General features: G+C 31.2%; 1 protein-coding gene across 1 annotated transcript; it reads left to right on the forward strand.

Annotated features, from left to right (window-relative positions):
• Positions 1 to 257: 257 nt before the first annotated feature.
• Positions 258 to 3,637, forward strand: LOC110997217 (LHFPL tetraspan subfamily member 2a protein). Its single transcript, XM_022265268.2, has 5 exons — positions 258 to 588; positions 966 to 1,084; positions 1,368 to 1,478; positions 1,743 to 1,856; positions 2,593 to 3,637. Exons 1-5 carry the CDS (start codon positions 413 to 415, stop codon positions 2,733 to 2,735), a joined length of 663 nt encoding a protein of 220 aa, XP_022120960.1. The 5' UTR covers positions 258 to 412; the 3' UTR covers positions 2,736 to 3,637.
• Positions 3,638 to 16,944: the final 13,307 nt, after the last annotated feature.

Genomic DNA, 16,944 nt, shown 5'->3' on the forward strand with positions numbered 1-16,944 from the left:
TTTTGTTAGTGTCTTTGTCAATGTATCTAATGTAAGGAAAACAAATTATACTGTTAATTTTAGGTTATTGAAACCTTATATTCATTAAAGGTTTTCTCTTTTTTCATTTTATCTCGTATCTCAATCTCAGTCTGAGGTTAAAATGCAATAAATTATTGACATTGACAATACATTAAATCCAAATGTCAATTTCTAATTTTCAACGACAATCCTGGTAATTGAAATTTGAAGTTTGAAAGAATATAATTGTTTTATTTATTTGAATCTTGATACGCGAATTGTATTTGTATATAAGTATTGAGAGGTAGAACTGAAAAGTTGTGAGCGTTCTACCTTTATGTTTTCTAATCCTCTTAACAGTTTTTAGGAAACTCATTGTATACAAGATATATATTAGAATAATTAGTAAGCTATGTGTTATGTGATTATAACCGGTCGCAGTCTAGCATGGCTGCTTATAAGTTTGGCTGCTTTTATGTTAATTCTGACCGGTGTTATGACGCCTAAATGGTTGCTCGGCCAGCCAAACATAGTGAATGATAACAATATTACCAGTTTTTATGTACCCAGTGTTGGTATCTACAATAGGTTTGTATTCCCGTATTGGTGTCACGTATTGTAACTCGACTTCCTTTTGAGATCAATTTATTATGTGGCCCTATGATGTATGCGACCATTTCCTGATCTAAAGGGATCGCTGCGGCTGCGCTTTTATCATGACTAAATGATACAACTGATTTCAGTTAAAGGGAATGAAATATATTATTTTCACTATTATTTAGGTTTTTCTTGAAGATATTTTCGTTGTTTCTTCTACAATTGTTAGAAGATCATATGGAAGACATTTGGCTTTTACAAATTCATATTTAACAGAGTTTAAAATTTTATAAATCCTAAAAACAATTTTTTTATAATATTATAAACTAATAGAACCGTAAACTATAAAGGAGCTTTTATATTTATAGATGTATTCGTACAGAACATGACCGAAACCATTGTGCTCCATTCTCACTGTATGGACTTGCAACTGATTCATATGTGTATCCTACTCCCTGGAAGGCAGCAATGTTTTTTTTATCCTTTTGTAAGTATTTTTATTACTCTCCTTGTATTGCAGATTAGATGACCCATAAAGTTGATCAAATCAAATAAAAATATGAAATTGGCCTATTGAACAGAAAGTAATGGCAGAAGTGTGTACATAGTGTACATGTGTGTAGCTAGACATTGCTTTTGTTAGGGGATTTTGACTAAAATATGCAAACTATTATATTAATCTCAATGTTTCACATAACTTTATAAAAAGTTACATGGGTAGAAGTGGTATAATAAAATCACATTATAAATACATTTTAATTATTTTTCAGGTGCAGCTATCCAGTTTTCTACAGTACTTGCTGGAGTTTTGGCATGCTGTGTCCAATCTGTATTTAAAAAGAGTGTAATATCACTTGCAGGTGCCACCCAGGCATTGGGAGGTAACTTACAATTTATTAAGATTAAAATTAATTTTCAAACCTTAAAGAAAGCTTTAATTATATACAGCATAGATCGCAAACTTGGGCTAAAACATGTTTTCTTCTCTCATTAATTATAAAACATATATTATTTAATAATACTATTTATTGTTTTAATATTATTTTTTTTTAATAGAATTGATTAGGTAACCAAATTGTAGACAACCAACAGACATGTATGTAGCACTAAGTACTATTAATCATAATTTTTATACTTATAAACAGGTTTGTTTGGTGTGTTTGGTATACTGCTTTATCCTTGGGGTTGGGGTGCTGCCCGAGTAAAGCGGCTTTGTGGTGAATACTCTGAGCCATACATACCAGGGGACTGTTCTATTGGTAAGGCTTATAAATACTAGTCCTATATCCTGCTAATATAGGATTATTAAGACTTATTTTGCAATACAGTAAAAGTTCTTATTTGAGCAGTATATGTTTCATAAATATACCTATCTATATGAGACTATCTAAACCGGCTTACTTTGTTCCCCCTTACAATCTAATAATATCATGTTAACTTTAGTTAAACTTAACTTAGGATTTCTTTAATGTCGCATAGCATTAATACAACTTGGTATTGCAAAAGAAGAATGACAGTTTTACACATTAGGCCTCTTCTCTCTAGCACCAATATTACGATACTGTATGTTAAAGCACTTTCTGATACACAACATTATTTTTATGAGGTAACATGTCGTCGATCAAGATCATAGCCTGGCTATGCATCTCCTCAGTCAACTCAACATCGGAATTTAATATATTTATTGCTATATGATATCTTATCCAATATTTATTTTGCTATTTGGAGCAAAGAAGAATCCACCAAAAAAGAGATAACTAACACGACTTTGTTTTATATATTTAGATTATAGTGGATACTTTATTTAAAGAACTTTGTAAATCTGTTTAAACCATTGCCTATGCATGAAGATTGAAGGAACTTTGAACAGGTTTTGTGCTACAAAAGATTCAGTTGTCAAACATTTGCTTAAAAAAATACCATAGATATTATTATTCATTAAACCTACATTTTAATAAGCAATGACACCTTTTCAAAATTATTTTCTTTTTCCAGGTTGGGCCCTATACATGACAATACTCGGAGTGGGTCTAGTGTTTTTGGCAAGTGCTTTATCAAAGACAGCGGACAAAGCGGCCAATTCTGACAAAGTCCAGTTTCAGATGGATGAAGGGAAACAGCTGATTTGCCTCGCATGATACCTATTAGATACTGGTGAAAATAAGAATAAGGTTGGAAAGGCTTTTGATGGTATTTAGTACTGGAACCAGTGTCAGTTTTTTCACATTTACAAGAAATGTATGAAGTATAATTGTTGAATCACCCTAGTGGTTTCTACATTGCCTTTCCATCTTTATTTATCTAATAGGTAATGGACTGATGCATTTATGCTTTTTCTAAAAAAATTAAATATTAGATTGTATGGCATAACTGGCTAAATAATTGACCAGGAATAGGAAAATAATAATAACAGAGAACTCGGCATTAATATAATTATGAAAATCTAAAATTCAAGTAAAAGGTGTTACTAATAATTCAATAAATAATAGTATATATGTAATATGTATAGATATTCAGCTTATATGTTACAGCTGAATATGTTAAAACAAATGATGAGGCGATGACCTTTAAACTATTTTTTGAAGTTTTCATTAGAGCTTTATGATTATTATTATTATATTTTTTATTATAATTATTATACCATCCTGATTGGCATATAGTCGGTTGATGTTTGAATCAATCAGGAGTTTACTGCATCATCACACCGGCAGTTAGAATTCTTTTAATAAAATTAGTAATCAATGGCCAAAATATACTTTTATAGCGGTTTTGTATTTTTTGTAATAAGCGAACCAACAATTGAATATGTCTATAGTTCCTACAGTTTCTATAATTCACAAATGGTGCTGTTACCAGGTGCATTTATACTTCCTTTCTCTCTAGAATACTCATCACATTTTTGTGAACTTTACTTTAAGATTAATGCTATAATATTGTCGTATTAAATAACAGTTTGTCTTCTGTTTTCTCTTATATTCTATCTTTAGAAGATTTTATAACACAACAGTCAAGTTCAAATTACTATTAAATTGTATTTACACTGAAAAATGGGGACAGATTAGTATTTTAAATTAATTTTTGGACTATTGGGGGGGGGGGGTTTGATTAATTGGGGGGGGGGGGGGTTGTCTCCAACAATTGCGTGACGTAATATTTGCACGTTCCCTAAACATATCCTGTATGATAATTGCTTTGACTTTGTTTACAATCATCAAGGTACTATGTATAAATTGACAATTGACATTTAGAGTATGCAGTGACTTTATTATGTGTAAGATTTTTATTTATGTGTAAAGTATTTGATGCTCAAAAGTGATATGATATTTTTTTCTAGCTATTGCTAATTTTTGTACATCACATTTTTATTATCTATATGTTTTGCAAACCTATTATCAGAGGAGACAATTTAATGTCGTGTCTCGTAAATTATGACTCGAATATACAGACTGATTAATGGCTGCCATATATATTTTTTATACGAAAATATTTCTGTAATGCCTTACTAGTTTTTAAAATCTCGTAAAAGTTTATTGTGTACCTATCTATATTTATTTACTACAAATCTTTTTATATAATTAGACTTTAAAAAACGAAATTATAGATTTTGTTATTTTAAATAATACTAAATAGTTTGCATACATTTTAAAAACTTAAAATTTATGTAGTTGGCTATTTGAAGTATTTGTTACTCGATTTAAGAAACAATATTCAATTTTACATTAGTGCTTTTCGTATTCGAATATCAAACACGTCATTTATGTCGCACACCGTATTGTGCAGTATATTATCATTAGCACGTATACAGTGTGAATATATATGTTTGAATTACGTCCTAAATACATAAATATACAAACGAGAATTTATTTACGAAACTCGAGGTTTCGAATTTACGCATTTAGAGTTTTTATCTGTTAGAAAGTTTATAATTAAATATAAAATTAATAACGTACGCTGCAATATTGGATTTCTGATATGATGCTATTGATGTTGTAAATGGGGTGGTACTGTTAAACTTATTGAGGTTCAACATCAGAACACAACGGGTTTGTAGTTTCGATATAGCCCTTTCAATAGCCGTAGCGCTGATGTCGCCACCTGGAAATCGATTAAAAACTCAAACATTAAATTCCTATTGCTTTTGCTATTGGGATAAAGTAAACTAAGTACTAAAGAAATAATGTTAATTTTTTTTATATTCCATAATGTGTGAGATTTTTACAATACTCTCTGGTCCTGTAATGAAGAATGTAATCTAAACTTTAACAAAATTTAATTTTAGAAAAATTTGTCAGTATTAAATTGGTTTTGTGTATCATATTTTACTATTTAGAATTGTATTTTTTTAAATTTATTTTTTGAGGCGTCAATACAACGTGAAGCCACGTATAAAGTTAACATTAATAAGGCTAAAGACTGTCTGCCATTATTTTTTTAAATCAATACTTATTAAGAAATTTACCAGCGATTTTAGGTGGAGTATATTATTTACTTTATTATGCGTTCTGCACTCTTAGTCCTACCTAATATTGGTGCATAATTTCTACAGTGGGGAAATGTTCCTGCGTATTGTAGAAAAAACTAACTAACTTTTTGTTCATAATAAGCTCACAATTTTATGCTATGACATATCGAAGGATATATAGAAAATGCTAAGAGTGCATAAGTAGTCTATCTTATGTCAAATAGTCATCGGAATTTGACAGATGAACTCAAATGAACTTGTCAAATCATAGCATATTAGCCATATTACAAACTTAGTCTTAAGAGTATTTTATACAATTTTATATTTTGCGACTTTTTGCATGTCTATACACTGTATTTTAATTATACATTTATTATGTAAGAATTATACGAATTAAAAAATATTTTTTGTTTTATTTTTAAATATGCCATATGCTTGTCATATTTGTGACAATCAAATTCTTCTTTTTTTTTTCCCCTTTGGCTCTAACACTGTTTGTGCATTAGCCAGCGTCAAGTATGGGATTTTTATAATTCGTTGTTTTATTTATTTACAGTTTATGCATAATGAAAAAACTAAGGAAACCAATCGCGACATAACATAAATAATTGAAAGCGCATAAATTTACAAAAAATCAGAATAATTAATAATGGAAAAAAATCAAAATTATAGTTTAATGTTATTATTTACAATAAACATACTTATAATACTATACACAAGGGGATTTAAGTCTCGAAGAAGTAAATAAATATTGGTAGGAAGGGGAACGGACAGAGAAACTAAAGAAGTATATAAGGAAGAATGGTCATACTTAGGACAAGAAAAGAAAACATGATTCAAGTCAGAATAGCTCTCGCCACACTCACAGGCGGTACTAGTTACGATACCGAGTTTGTGCAAATGAACTTGAAGGCTGTTATGTCCAAGACGCATACGGATTATAGTAGAAGTGGCAGCTTTACCAAGCGACAATTTGGCAAACCACGGCTTCCTGGGAACGGAAGACTGTATACAAATTCTTCTTATTTTTAAAACATATTTCGTGTAGTGAAATATGTAAATCAATTTTAATAGTTAGTTCTCTGGTCACGATGGATAGAGTTTAGTCTATGCTATACACTTTCTGCTAATCAAATGCCTACCTACCAAATAGTAATAAATAACATTAATTGAGTTCCCTTCTAAATAGCCCTTCCTTGTTACTTCCAGACTAGTAATCGTCCTTTGTTTCATGTTACTCACATCAACACTAACTATGCAAAAATCTCGATTTTGTATCTCGTAGCCCTTTTAAGCCTTATATGCATTATATACATTTCTACTATGTGGCGATTTATATCTGTTAAATTTCCTGATTTTTTCTTTATTACTGGCACTATAATAATTTTCATCATAAGTATTTATTTGCTATCCTACAGCTACCAAAAATATATTTAATAACAAACAATAACACTGAAAATATTGCCAGAAATAGAATATATAATATTTAACTACAAAAAAGTTCAAAAATTTAAACACAAACAAATGATTCAATACATTTAACTAAGTGGTACCGTGCGCGACGCCAAACTGAGTGTTACGAAGGTAGAACAAAGCATGATTATTAATTAATATTTGTAAATAAATAAATATCATATGACCCACGTCTTCGACCATGCACCCAGTAGGTATACTTATACTAATTTCATACTTATATATAAATGAACTATAATTTCACAAATTAATACCTTTTCTTAAATGTATAACTACACGGGTTTGTCATTTGATTCCTAAATCGACAAAATGGCCGCGATTTGTCAATGAATAATTAAAACCCCAACGATCTAGACGTAACCTGTAATAATACATATTTCTTTCTTGTTAGCCTATTATGACATGGCTTTTATAAAGATTATAACAATTTAGGCCGGTAGCACACACGATATAAGTTCTTGATCGGGAGGACTAACGAACATTTATTTATTTACAGAAATTCATACCAATATTATAATGTCGATAATAATAAAGTATGTATATAACATTAAACATATAGTATAGACAATATCGCTACAGTGAATTCACTCTGCAAAGATATAAATATGTCAAATCAAATCAAATCAAAATATCTTTATTCATATAGCCTACACTTATGAACGTCAAGAAAAACAAATTAAATTAATTGTAAATTTACATTTACAACGATAGTGTCACAGACAGCATACAGTAGGCGCAACGTCTTTGATAACAAAGATCTGTGCAACAGATCTGGTTCTGGCCCGGACTGAAAGAGTACCTAGTTCATGGAGTACACTTGCGTTGCACACTATCCCCCGCTAGACTTTCAGGACATAGTATGCCAACTATAAGTTCCATCTGGTTTCGAATTTAATATAAATAAAAAAAAAAGTTTAAACCTTTCTCGATATTTTAGGGGATTCAATAATATAAAACAAATTGAGGAATTATTATTAACATAACTTATTCTATGTGAAGATATTGAAGATATAATATCAAATAAAAAGTCAAAGAATTATATAACTTAGGAAGCATTTAAGTACATACTTCCTGGGAGAGATGATATGACTACAACCCAGACAATTATCACTGCTGCGGATAACTGTGATGTCTCAGCTATTCCACTTGGATGTAAAGAAATAATATCACTGAAAGGCGAAATGTGACATTATTGTGTGGGGGTAACTAAACGTATCGCACGTAGTATTAAAAGAGCGTGTATGCGGTGTTCCTTTCAACAATATTTTTACCCTATGTACTTAAATAACTAAATGTAGGGTTCGAAATTAATTAGCAACTTAGAAATTTAAATTCGAGTCTTATGTAATGACGTATGTTGCTTCTCACAGGTTATTTTCTAATGTTTGACCCAAAATTATTTGTATGACCCTAGTAAAGGTATAAAGTATCTTATTAATTAATGATTCTCAGCTCGAAAATACTTTAGTTACCTATACTTTATAGCAGCCGTTTTACCACTAGCATATGTTCTCTGATTAGCAAAGATTCTGGTATGTTTAGAGCATTTTATCGAGAGTAGAGATTAAAAAAAATATGAGTGTAGGTACTTATGTATAGGCGTTAGAAGGTTTATTTCATTACCATAACACAATACAATATTTTTAAATATTTAATGTTTCACTTTATTCTACGTTTGTAGAAAAAATGACAACAACGAAAAAACGGACATTTTTAATTTTAAAATGTTGACTGCTAACTTCAGGGTGTCTGTTTTACGGTGTTACGGTGTTAGTGGCGCGCGCATCGTATAAATTTACTCTCAATATAATTCTAACGCGCTAAAGAAGTATAACTTTAATAATATGTTTAATGTGGAATATAAGGTACATATATTCCACACTAAACATATTTTTCTAACGTCATTAAATTTGTGTCAATAGCCATCCGTACTAATCGGCAAAGAAGACAGAAGGTGTAGGCCGAGAGAAAAAGCCGACGTAAAAACTCTCGGTTGGTTTTTAAAAGATTTAAATACGTCTCTACCTCGCATATATAAAACTGAAATAAAACACGGGACAGAAGTTGAATGTTAGTTAAATCTAGGGGCCGTCATACTCCCACTAGCGACAGCGATAATTATCGTTTTATACGAGTAATATGGTCGCCTAGAAGAACATTGCTTTTAATTTGATAGTAAAACAAACCAATTAATTATATCTATTTCAAGTCAAAAATCTTAACTTAATACGAAATTTAGGCAGACAACGGACCTTTTGCCCTGTTCTATGAAAAAACGGTAATTTAGTGAATATATATAGTATTTAGAATAACTATGAAACGTTGATATCTGCTTAAACTTATAGGGTAGGCAATTCTTAGTAGTCGTGATCGGTAAATCAATCAGATGAAAACTAGTGATTACGCTTGACGTCGCCAAAGGCGGATAATACATCAATCAAGCTTTTCTTTTGTTTTAAACAGATTTAACGTACAAATTTCATTTAGATATGAAGGTCACATTTTGAAATTTGTGTGAAAGTCCTTTTTGTGCATTACAGTCAGAATAAGCTTTAAATTTGTATTGGCTAAATTTAAAGCTTTTTATTTAAATTTTCGCTTTGTCACTGGATTGAAATACGCAAGTTTATTTATTTATTAACAATTCATTTCATTACAATATAAAAATTGAACACAGTTAACTCGACGTCCGTCGTTCCACAACTGGGCGTTTTTCTAGACAGTTTTCGCCGCGCACCACCACTTTGTGGAACCAGCTGCCCACTGAAGTATTTCCGAACCAATTCGACCTAGGGTCCTTCAAGAAAAGAGCGTACCAATACCAATTCTTAAAAGGCCGGCAACGCACTTGCCCTCTAGCATTGACTGTCCATGGGCGGCGGTATAACTTAACACAAGGTGAGCCTCCTGCCCGTTTGCGCCCTGTTCTATAAAAAAAATGAAAAGGAGAGCTACTGGCGGCCTTATCGCTTTTGAGCGATCTCTTTCAGGCAACTGTAAGTGAAGAAAACAAATGTATTAAATTACATAGGGTATGTAAGGCAAGAAGTGCAAAAATACATAATACATATAGTTATTAAGCAGAAACTAAACTAAACTAAGAAAAAAAAAATACTAAACTGAGACTGGATCCGTGAAAAACAAAAAAAATGCAAACAGATTATACTATGCTTTGGATTTATGTGTCAGATATATTTTATGTTTTATTATTTATTATGTGATGGAAGCCACGGGCAAAAGGTTGTATCATTATTCTCCGTACAAGGTCATAAGTAACAAGTACAACAAAACGAACATACATAATTTCAAATATGGAACCCAGTCGTGACCTACTCGATGCGAGCTCGCGCCTGATTGGTCAGTTATGACATGCGCCCGCGCAGATGTATCGGGTTTCTATTGTATTTTGTTGCTTCGTGATAACATGGTAAATAATGTACTTAAAATGGCGGATACGGTGTAATTTACATCTAGAATAATTAACAAAATACGACAGTTATGATATGGCTCTGTGGTTAATGGTGACATATGGCCTATAACCCCGACGTACTTTTACCGGTGAAAATAAATTATTTTCTGTTTGTACACACATACTGTTTCACATATTAGCTACTAACTTTAAAAGAAAATAAAAATTAAACAGATATACATACAGATCTCGCTCGGTCTGAGCGCCTGTAGGTCTGAGATTTCAAAAAAATGGATAGTTATTATAAACAAACATAGTATGTATTTCTGTAATAAATAAATAAATTGTTTATTTATTTAAATCTTAACATAATCAAATGTATAGTATTTACAATATTCTTCACGTACATAGTAATATTAAAAATAATAAAGGTAATCTTATTACCAAAACTTATTAAAACATTCGAAGTTTTGTTAAGATAAGTTTCGTAATAATTACGAGTGGCACATACGAAAATTATGATATTAATTGATAACTAACCGGCAACGCACTCGCGAGCCCTCTGGCATTGAGTGTCCATGGGCGGCGGTGTCACTAAGCGGCGGGTGAGCCTTCTGCCCGTTAGCCCTGTTCTATAAAAAAAATATTTGAACTTTTCGGGTGTTTCACAGCAGGTAGCTGAGAGATCGCCGTTAAAAATCCAAATTAATGCTTGAATCTATTAAAAAATGCAGCTGTAAAAACAACTTATATACCTTTGATTGTCGCAAGTAATTTTATGTTTCGTGAGCTGAAACATTAAAATCTGTATAAAATATTGGTACATGTCAAAATGCAGCTTGCGGCAATAAAATTTGCATCGTATTAATGATAATATCAATCAAAAATTTGACATATTGTCAATAAAACATCTGCTTATGTTTAACAATAACAAATTTAAAGCCTGCAAATATAGGGGTCTAGGCTCTGAATATGATTTTGTCCCATTCGGTGTCGAAACCCTTGGTCCGTGGGGTCTTAGCCCGATAAGGCTTCTTAGGGAAATATCAAAAAGGCTAGTCGACATCACTGGAGACCGAAGAGCTGGCAGCTTCCTCGCACAAAGAATTAGTCTAGCTATTCAAAGGGGGAACGCTGCCAGTATCTTCGGAACCTTGCCCAAAGGGACCCCTTTTAATAATATATTTTAATAATTAAATTTTAAGGTTAGTAATTAGGTATATTAGAATCACTATATATAATACTATATGTCTATGTTTAAACCATAAAAATAAAAATTTATAACAAATTTGATTACGGATTAGTTTTTATTGTGTTTTTATCGTCTAAACAACTAGGTACATTAAATTACATATTCTTCTTTGTGCCTCTCCATTACTGTCAGTCACTTGAAGCGTGTCTTGTCCTGTGCCAGATGCAGCAACTCTTCCACAGTTGCAATACGCATCCAATCCTTAAAGACGACATGATTTCTTAATACTACCGACACGCCGTTTACCCTGGTTTTTAGTTTTTAGAATTAATTGAAACAAAATTGAAACCATTTATTAATTTGATTTTTTTATAACAACAATAATTTTAAATAAAGTTATAATAAAGTTTTGAAGTTTGTATTTGTAAAAATAGCTTTAAATTTTACACAATTGAATCCGTGTTGTCTTAAAAAATAATTTGTAATAAACAAATAAACACAACACAAAGTTTAGTTTATAATAATTACAATGCGGGAATCAAACATATATGTTGGCCTTATACAACTTTTATAAAAGAATAGTTGTATTGATAATATTAGGTCCTTGCCTTTCGAAATTGACGTTTTGTCGTGTGGCCAAAGTGGCCAGCACTTTGATCTCAAATATCTCCTCCTACTCCTCTTTGGTTAGGAATTAATCCTATTTTTACAGCTTTTTACTCGTAAGGAAAGGAAATGACCAAGGGGAAGAAGAAGTAGAGGGCGCCAGAAGAAAAGGTGGATAGAACAAATAGCGAAGCGGTAACAGGAAGCGAAAAGAAAGGAGGAGAAAGAAAGTCATGGACAGAGTCAGTTGAAAAAAGCTGGAGGAGGCCTTTACCCGTGAAGTGGTTCCGATCGATGGTACTAATTTAGCTAAGATATAGGGATATATACAACAGGATAAATAAAATAATGTTTAAAATGGAAAAAAAATATAATCTATCTGTATACATATTATCTTTTTGTTATGATTGGAAATTAAACGGGCTTTATTATTAGTATTCGTGTTTTTTTCCCGTTAGTAATTTCTTTTCTTTGCGTCACTCTTTTTATAAAATGAAAAGCATTAATTATTGCGTTATTTGTTATTTTTAATCGTTGGCTATGCAGTGGAATATGTATTGTCTTTAGTATTAATGTATACATTACCTTTATATCTAAAGTAAAGGTTTAAAAACAGAAACCTGTTATCAAAACGTAATGTTAGGTCGGAATCTGCCAAAACCCGCAATGCGTGGGAAAGGCAACACTGTAATCAACGCTTCCAATTAATACATACGTTGTTATTACGCATTACGTATGTCAAAAGTAAATTCTATGTATTTGTATTTGATTTGTGTATTACATAGTTAAAACTAAGATTTACAAGAAGTCATAATAAAACAGTCTTTATTCACCAACCAAAAACATTTACATAATATTAACCATAGACAATGACATACATTTTATATAAATATTAAAGAACATTATTTATCAACAGCCAGTTGGAAAGGTTGTCTTTGGATACAGGCTTCCTCTTGTTTATTCTACTCGGCTCTTTCACAGCTAATTTCCATTCTTCCGGCACCGTCTTCCCAAAAAAGAGATGGTAAGACAAGGATTACTTATTACAATATAATTTATAAGTTTAATAATAATATTTCACGTTTTCTGTCGACGCAATGTTATACATATATAATAAATAACCACATCTGTCTCGTATCTCGACGCATTGTTAAATAAATAAAATTATTACAAATATGTACCAATTCTATACGCGTTTAAATATACTTATTACAGTATGTATCATTTAATTCATTCAATTTTAATATTAATAATACTAATGAAAGTGTATATTTTGATATTGATATAACTGTTATTGCAATGTATTTAAGTTCAACGATATTTTTAATTCTAAGAGAACGAATATATCTCTGGACTTGAACAAAAAGTTCCAGCAATTTTCAAATGAAACTAAATAAAATCAAGGGTTTTCGGAATGTACATTTAATTGCGTCTAATTCAGGCCCTGAGGTAATGATTACAGTCGGGAATCAAACCTCGAACGTCTGTGATTTATTGGTTTTGGAATTTTAGAAAATCGCTATATAATAGCGGAAGATAATTGCGACAATTATATTTTCATTGCAATTAAACCAGGATCATATTTTTTTGAGAAAATTATGGTCTGATGTAAAATAGTTGTATTGTATTAGACTGATAAAGAAATATTAGATAATATTAATGAAATAATATCATCCACTCTTTCTACGTTTCCGATCGTTCTAATCAGTCTGTTAGACGACACACATATCAAAATGATTTTTTGGAAAGGTTTTAAAAAAATATTATACACAACAATTATTTTTAATCTTATCATATCAGCTACTCAGCAACAGATGGCGCTCTGTACGACGTTGATTTTGCTCATTCCTAAGAACAAATATAAAGCTAAAGCACATAAAAATAGTTTATAAAAAATTATATGTTAAAAGTAGCTATCTCATGTCACAAAATAAATGAGTTGAGTTCTAAATTTATTTGGAATAGTGCAAAAGATTTTTTTTTTCTAAATTAATTCAAGCAAAACCCGGAATGTTTCACCTATATTAATTACTACATTAAACATTCAATGGGCAAAAAATATTTTTCTTAAAGGATGAATTCGCATAATAAATAATATTTATTGCAATTAACATATGTTAGTAAAAGCGAAAGTGTCGATAGGACTATGTCTAAGAATGTCTATGTACGTTTTGAGACAGTATTTATTTCACAAACCGCAGTCACGCAACCACAGATAAAACAAAGAAATAAAAGTATATAAAACAAAGGAGGCTCGTATATAATTGGCGGGAATCACGCGATCCCGGCACGCAACCTCTTTGGCAATATTTAAATATATTTTAAAATGGGGCTACAGAATAAATATAACTAACACTCCTACTGGTTCTGTTAGTTATGGCACATTCAGTTTGACAATTGATTAAACGACTGGTTTTTGTATGTGGTTTTTAATAAATAAATAAATTAAAGAACAGTAACCTTTTGATAATTTTTAAGTACCTGACAGTCATTATCATTTTGTAGGTATGATATACATTATGCTGAAAAATAGACAAATTCTTTGAAGCTGAATGAACGATCAAGAGTTTTGAGCAGCGTGTCTATCGTATAAGTTTAAACTTATCTATAGCATATTTTACGTCCTATTTTGAATATGAAGTCAAAATGGACTCAAACTCGGATAAGTTTCTTGCGGATATGATTTCCACTGACAATAATTTTTCGCGCCTGTGATGATGCTGTGAATCGAAAAGTCGTACTTCATTTTATATGTTCACATTCAATTTTAGAATACAATTGTTTATGATTAGATCACAAAACTAACAACACTACACTATCGTGTCAGAAAGAGGACAAAAATAATGTTTATGAAAAAATATATTCGAAAATAAGTGTTGTTAAACGAAAATAATCAAACATAATACATGCATACTAAATGCAAATTAATACATTATATATCGATAGACAGAGGTAGCAACAATATTCACGGTCACCAATGAATAAGAGGTCCAATAAAAAATGTGATTGGGGCATGGATGCCTGTTTAACAAAATTTAATTTTTCTATTTGATATTGATATCTTAATACTACTTACCCTTTTTAAAAAGTAATAAAAAAAAATTTTTTTTAGGGAAATATCAAAAAGGTTAGTCGACATCACAGGAGAACGAAGAGCTGGCAGCTACCTCGCACAAAGAATTAGTCTAGCTATTCAAAGGGGGAACGCTGCCAGTATCTTCGGAACCTTGCCTAAAGGGACTCCTTTTAGTAATATATTTTAGTTGTTACATTTTAAAGTTAGTTATTATATTAAAATTAACTACAATTATATAAATTTATTATTTGGCTGGATATGTTTGCAAACGCACTCTAAAAATTGCAATCTACAAAATATTGTCCTGTGGCCTTATATCGCGGCTAAGAACTCGTAAATTTTCTTTTCATTTTTGCTTTTCTATCGTATAACACATATAAGTTAGGTATAAACATATATTCCATATGATTTTATTTGTGGCTGACTCATCAAAATAAAGATAAAACACGAGAAATCGTAAAAGCTAGATCAATAGATGTATTGTTCATAATTATACGTTAGCACCCACGTACAGGGTTTAATAATACCTTGGATTTATCGAGAAAAAAACTAAATTTATTGCCAGACTGCTCTTGATTGATCGGTGATGAATCGATGATAAGGAAGCCGTGGAGTCGCTTTTATATCTTTCACATTTCTTAACAAATCTATACTTATGTATAGACACTAATTTTACCTGCAATACACTATTATTATTATTTTTTACATCATCCCAAAAATTTTAATCCAATTTTAGAAAAATAATAATGTGTCATGTACATATTCACTTTTTCAAAGGTTAGTTATTGCTTTTGGCTAATCGCTTCATATAAGGCTTTATTAAACAATTCATCAAAGACTGACATCGTTTTTCAGGCAAATACGGCTGATCACTTATAACAGCAAAATTCATAAAGAACCAGAGGCAATCTTGTAGAATGTAAAGTAGGCAGTTTTTGCTAGGTATCACTATGTGGAAACAGCTGCTCAGTGAAGTATCTTCGAACCAATTTGACTTAGGGTCCTTCAGGAAAAGACCGGTAGGTCACTCTCGAGGACTGTGGCCATTATCCAGTGTCCATTTCCTTTTATCTTAGGAGTACCTGCTGCCCGATTGCATCCTGTTCTATATAAAAGAGGCACATTAAAGCCAACGATGTACTTTAATCAGTCAAAATGTGCCAAAATATGTACAAATAAATACGCATAAAGTTTTCAAAGCATTTTACCTAATTAGTATCAAAACGCTACTAACTAAAAGTTTAAGAAATTCAATAAAAACATACAACGCAGCTCCATGGTTCTCTAAACACAATTTTAATTGACGGATCGTTTCCTTCATTCTTATTTTTCGACATATTAATGTTTTGAATAAAATTTTTGATTGTATTCTCGATTTTTGATTTAGTGCCGCATGACGTTATCGTTATGAATTATGGATTCGGTGATGCCATATTCGATAAGTTATTGATAATATTATAATTTAAATTAGTGGAAGCTGGCCCGTGCATGTTGGAAAATATATAATACATTATTAGGACAAGATATTGGAGAACTGTTAAGTTCGCAAATAGGTAGACTAACATAGTGTGACTATGTGGAACCAGTTGCCCACCGATGTATATACGAACGAATTCGACTCAGGGTACTTCAAGAAAAGAGCGTACCATTTTTAAAAGACCAGCAATTCCGGCAGAACCCTCTGTCAATGTGTCTATGGGAAGCGGTACAACATCAGGTCTTCTGTCTTTCTGTCTGTTACATAGAAACAACTGTACCTAACGAATTATGAATGATTGTGTTCGTAAAATTGGGAATACACCCTCAAACATGATTGCTGTATATAAAACAAAGTCTTTCCAAAAATTCAAAATCATTTATTCATGTTGGTAACATAATGAACGCCAAAAAATCAGAAATATACATTAAATTCTAATTTTACATTTACTGACAGTTTTCAAATCAAGGACGTAGAACGGAAGAGAAGAACTGGCAATAAACTCTACGCCACTCTTTTACTTTACAGCCTACAGTTGACAGTAGAATTTTCTTACTGCTTAACTGCTGTTGGGAGATTCACTGTAGCAGATATCTCCTTGAGAGCATAGCACGATATGTGTTATGGAAGAGAACATATTTTTTTTACGGAA

Source organism: Pieris rapae, chromosome 15 (genome assembly GCF_905147795.1).
Source record: "Pieris rapae chromosome 15, ilPieRapa1.1, whole genome shotgun sequence".
NCBI classification, from domain to species: Eukaryota; Metazoa; Arthropoda; class Insecta; order Lepidoptera; family Pieridae; genus Pieris; species Pieris rapae.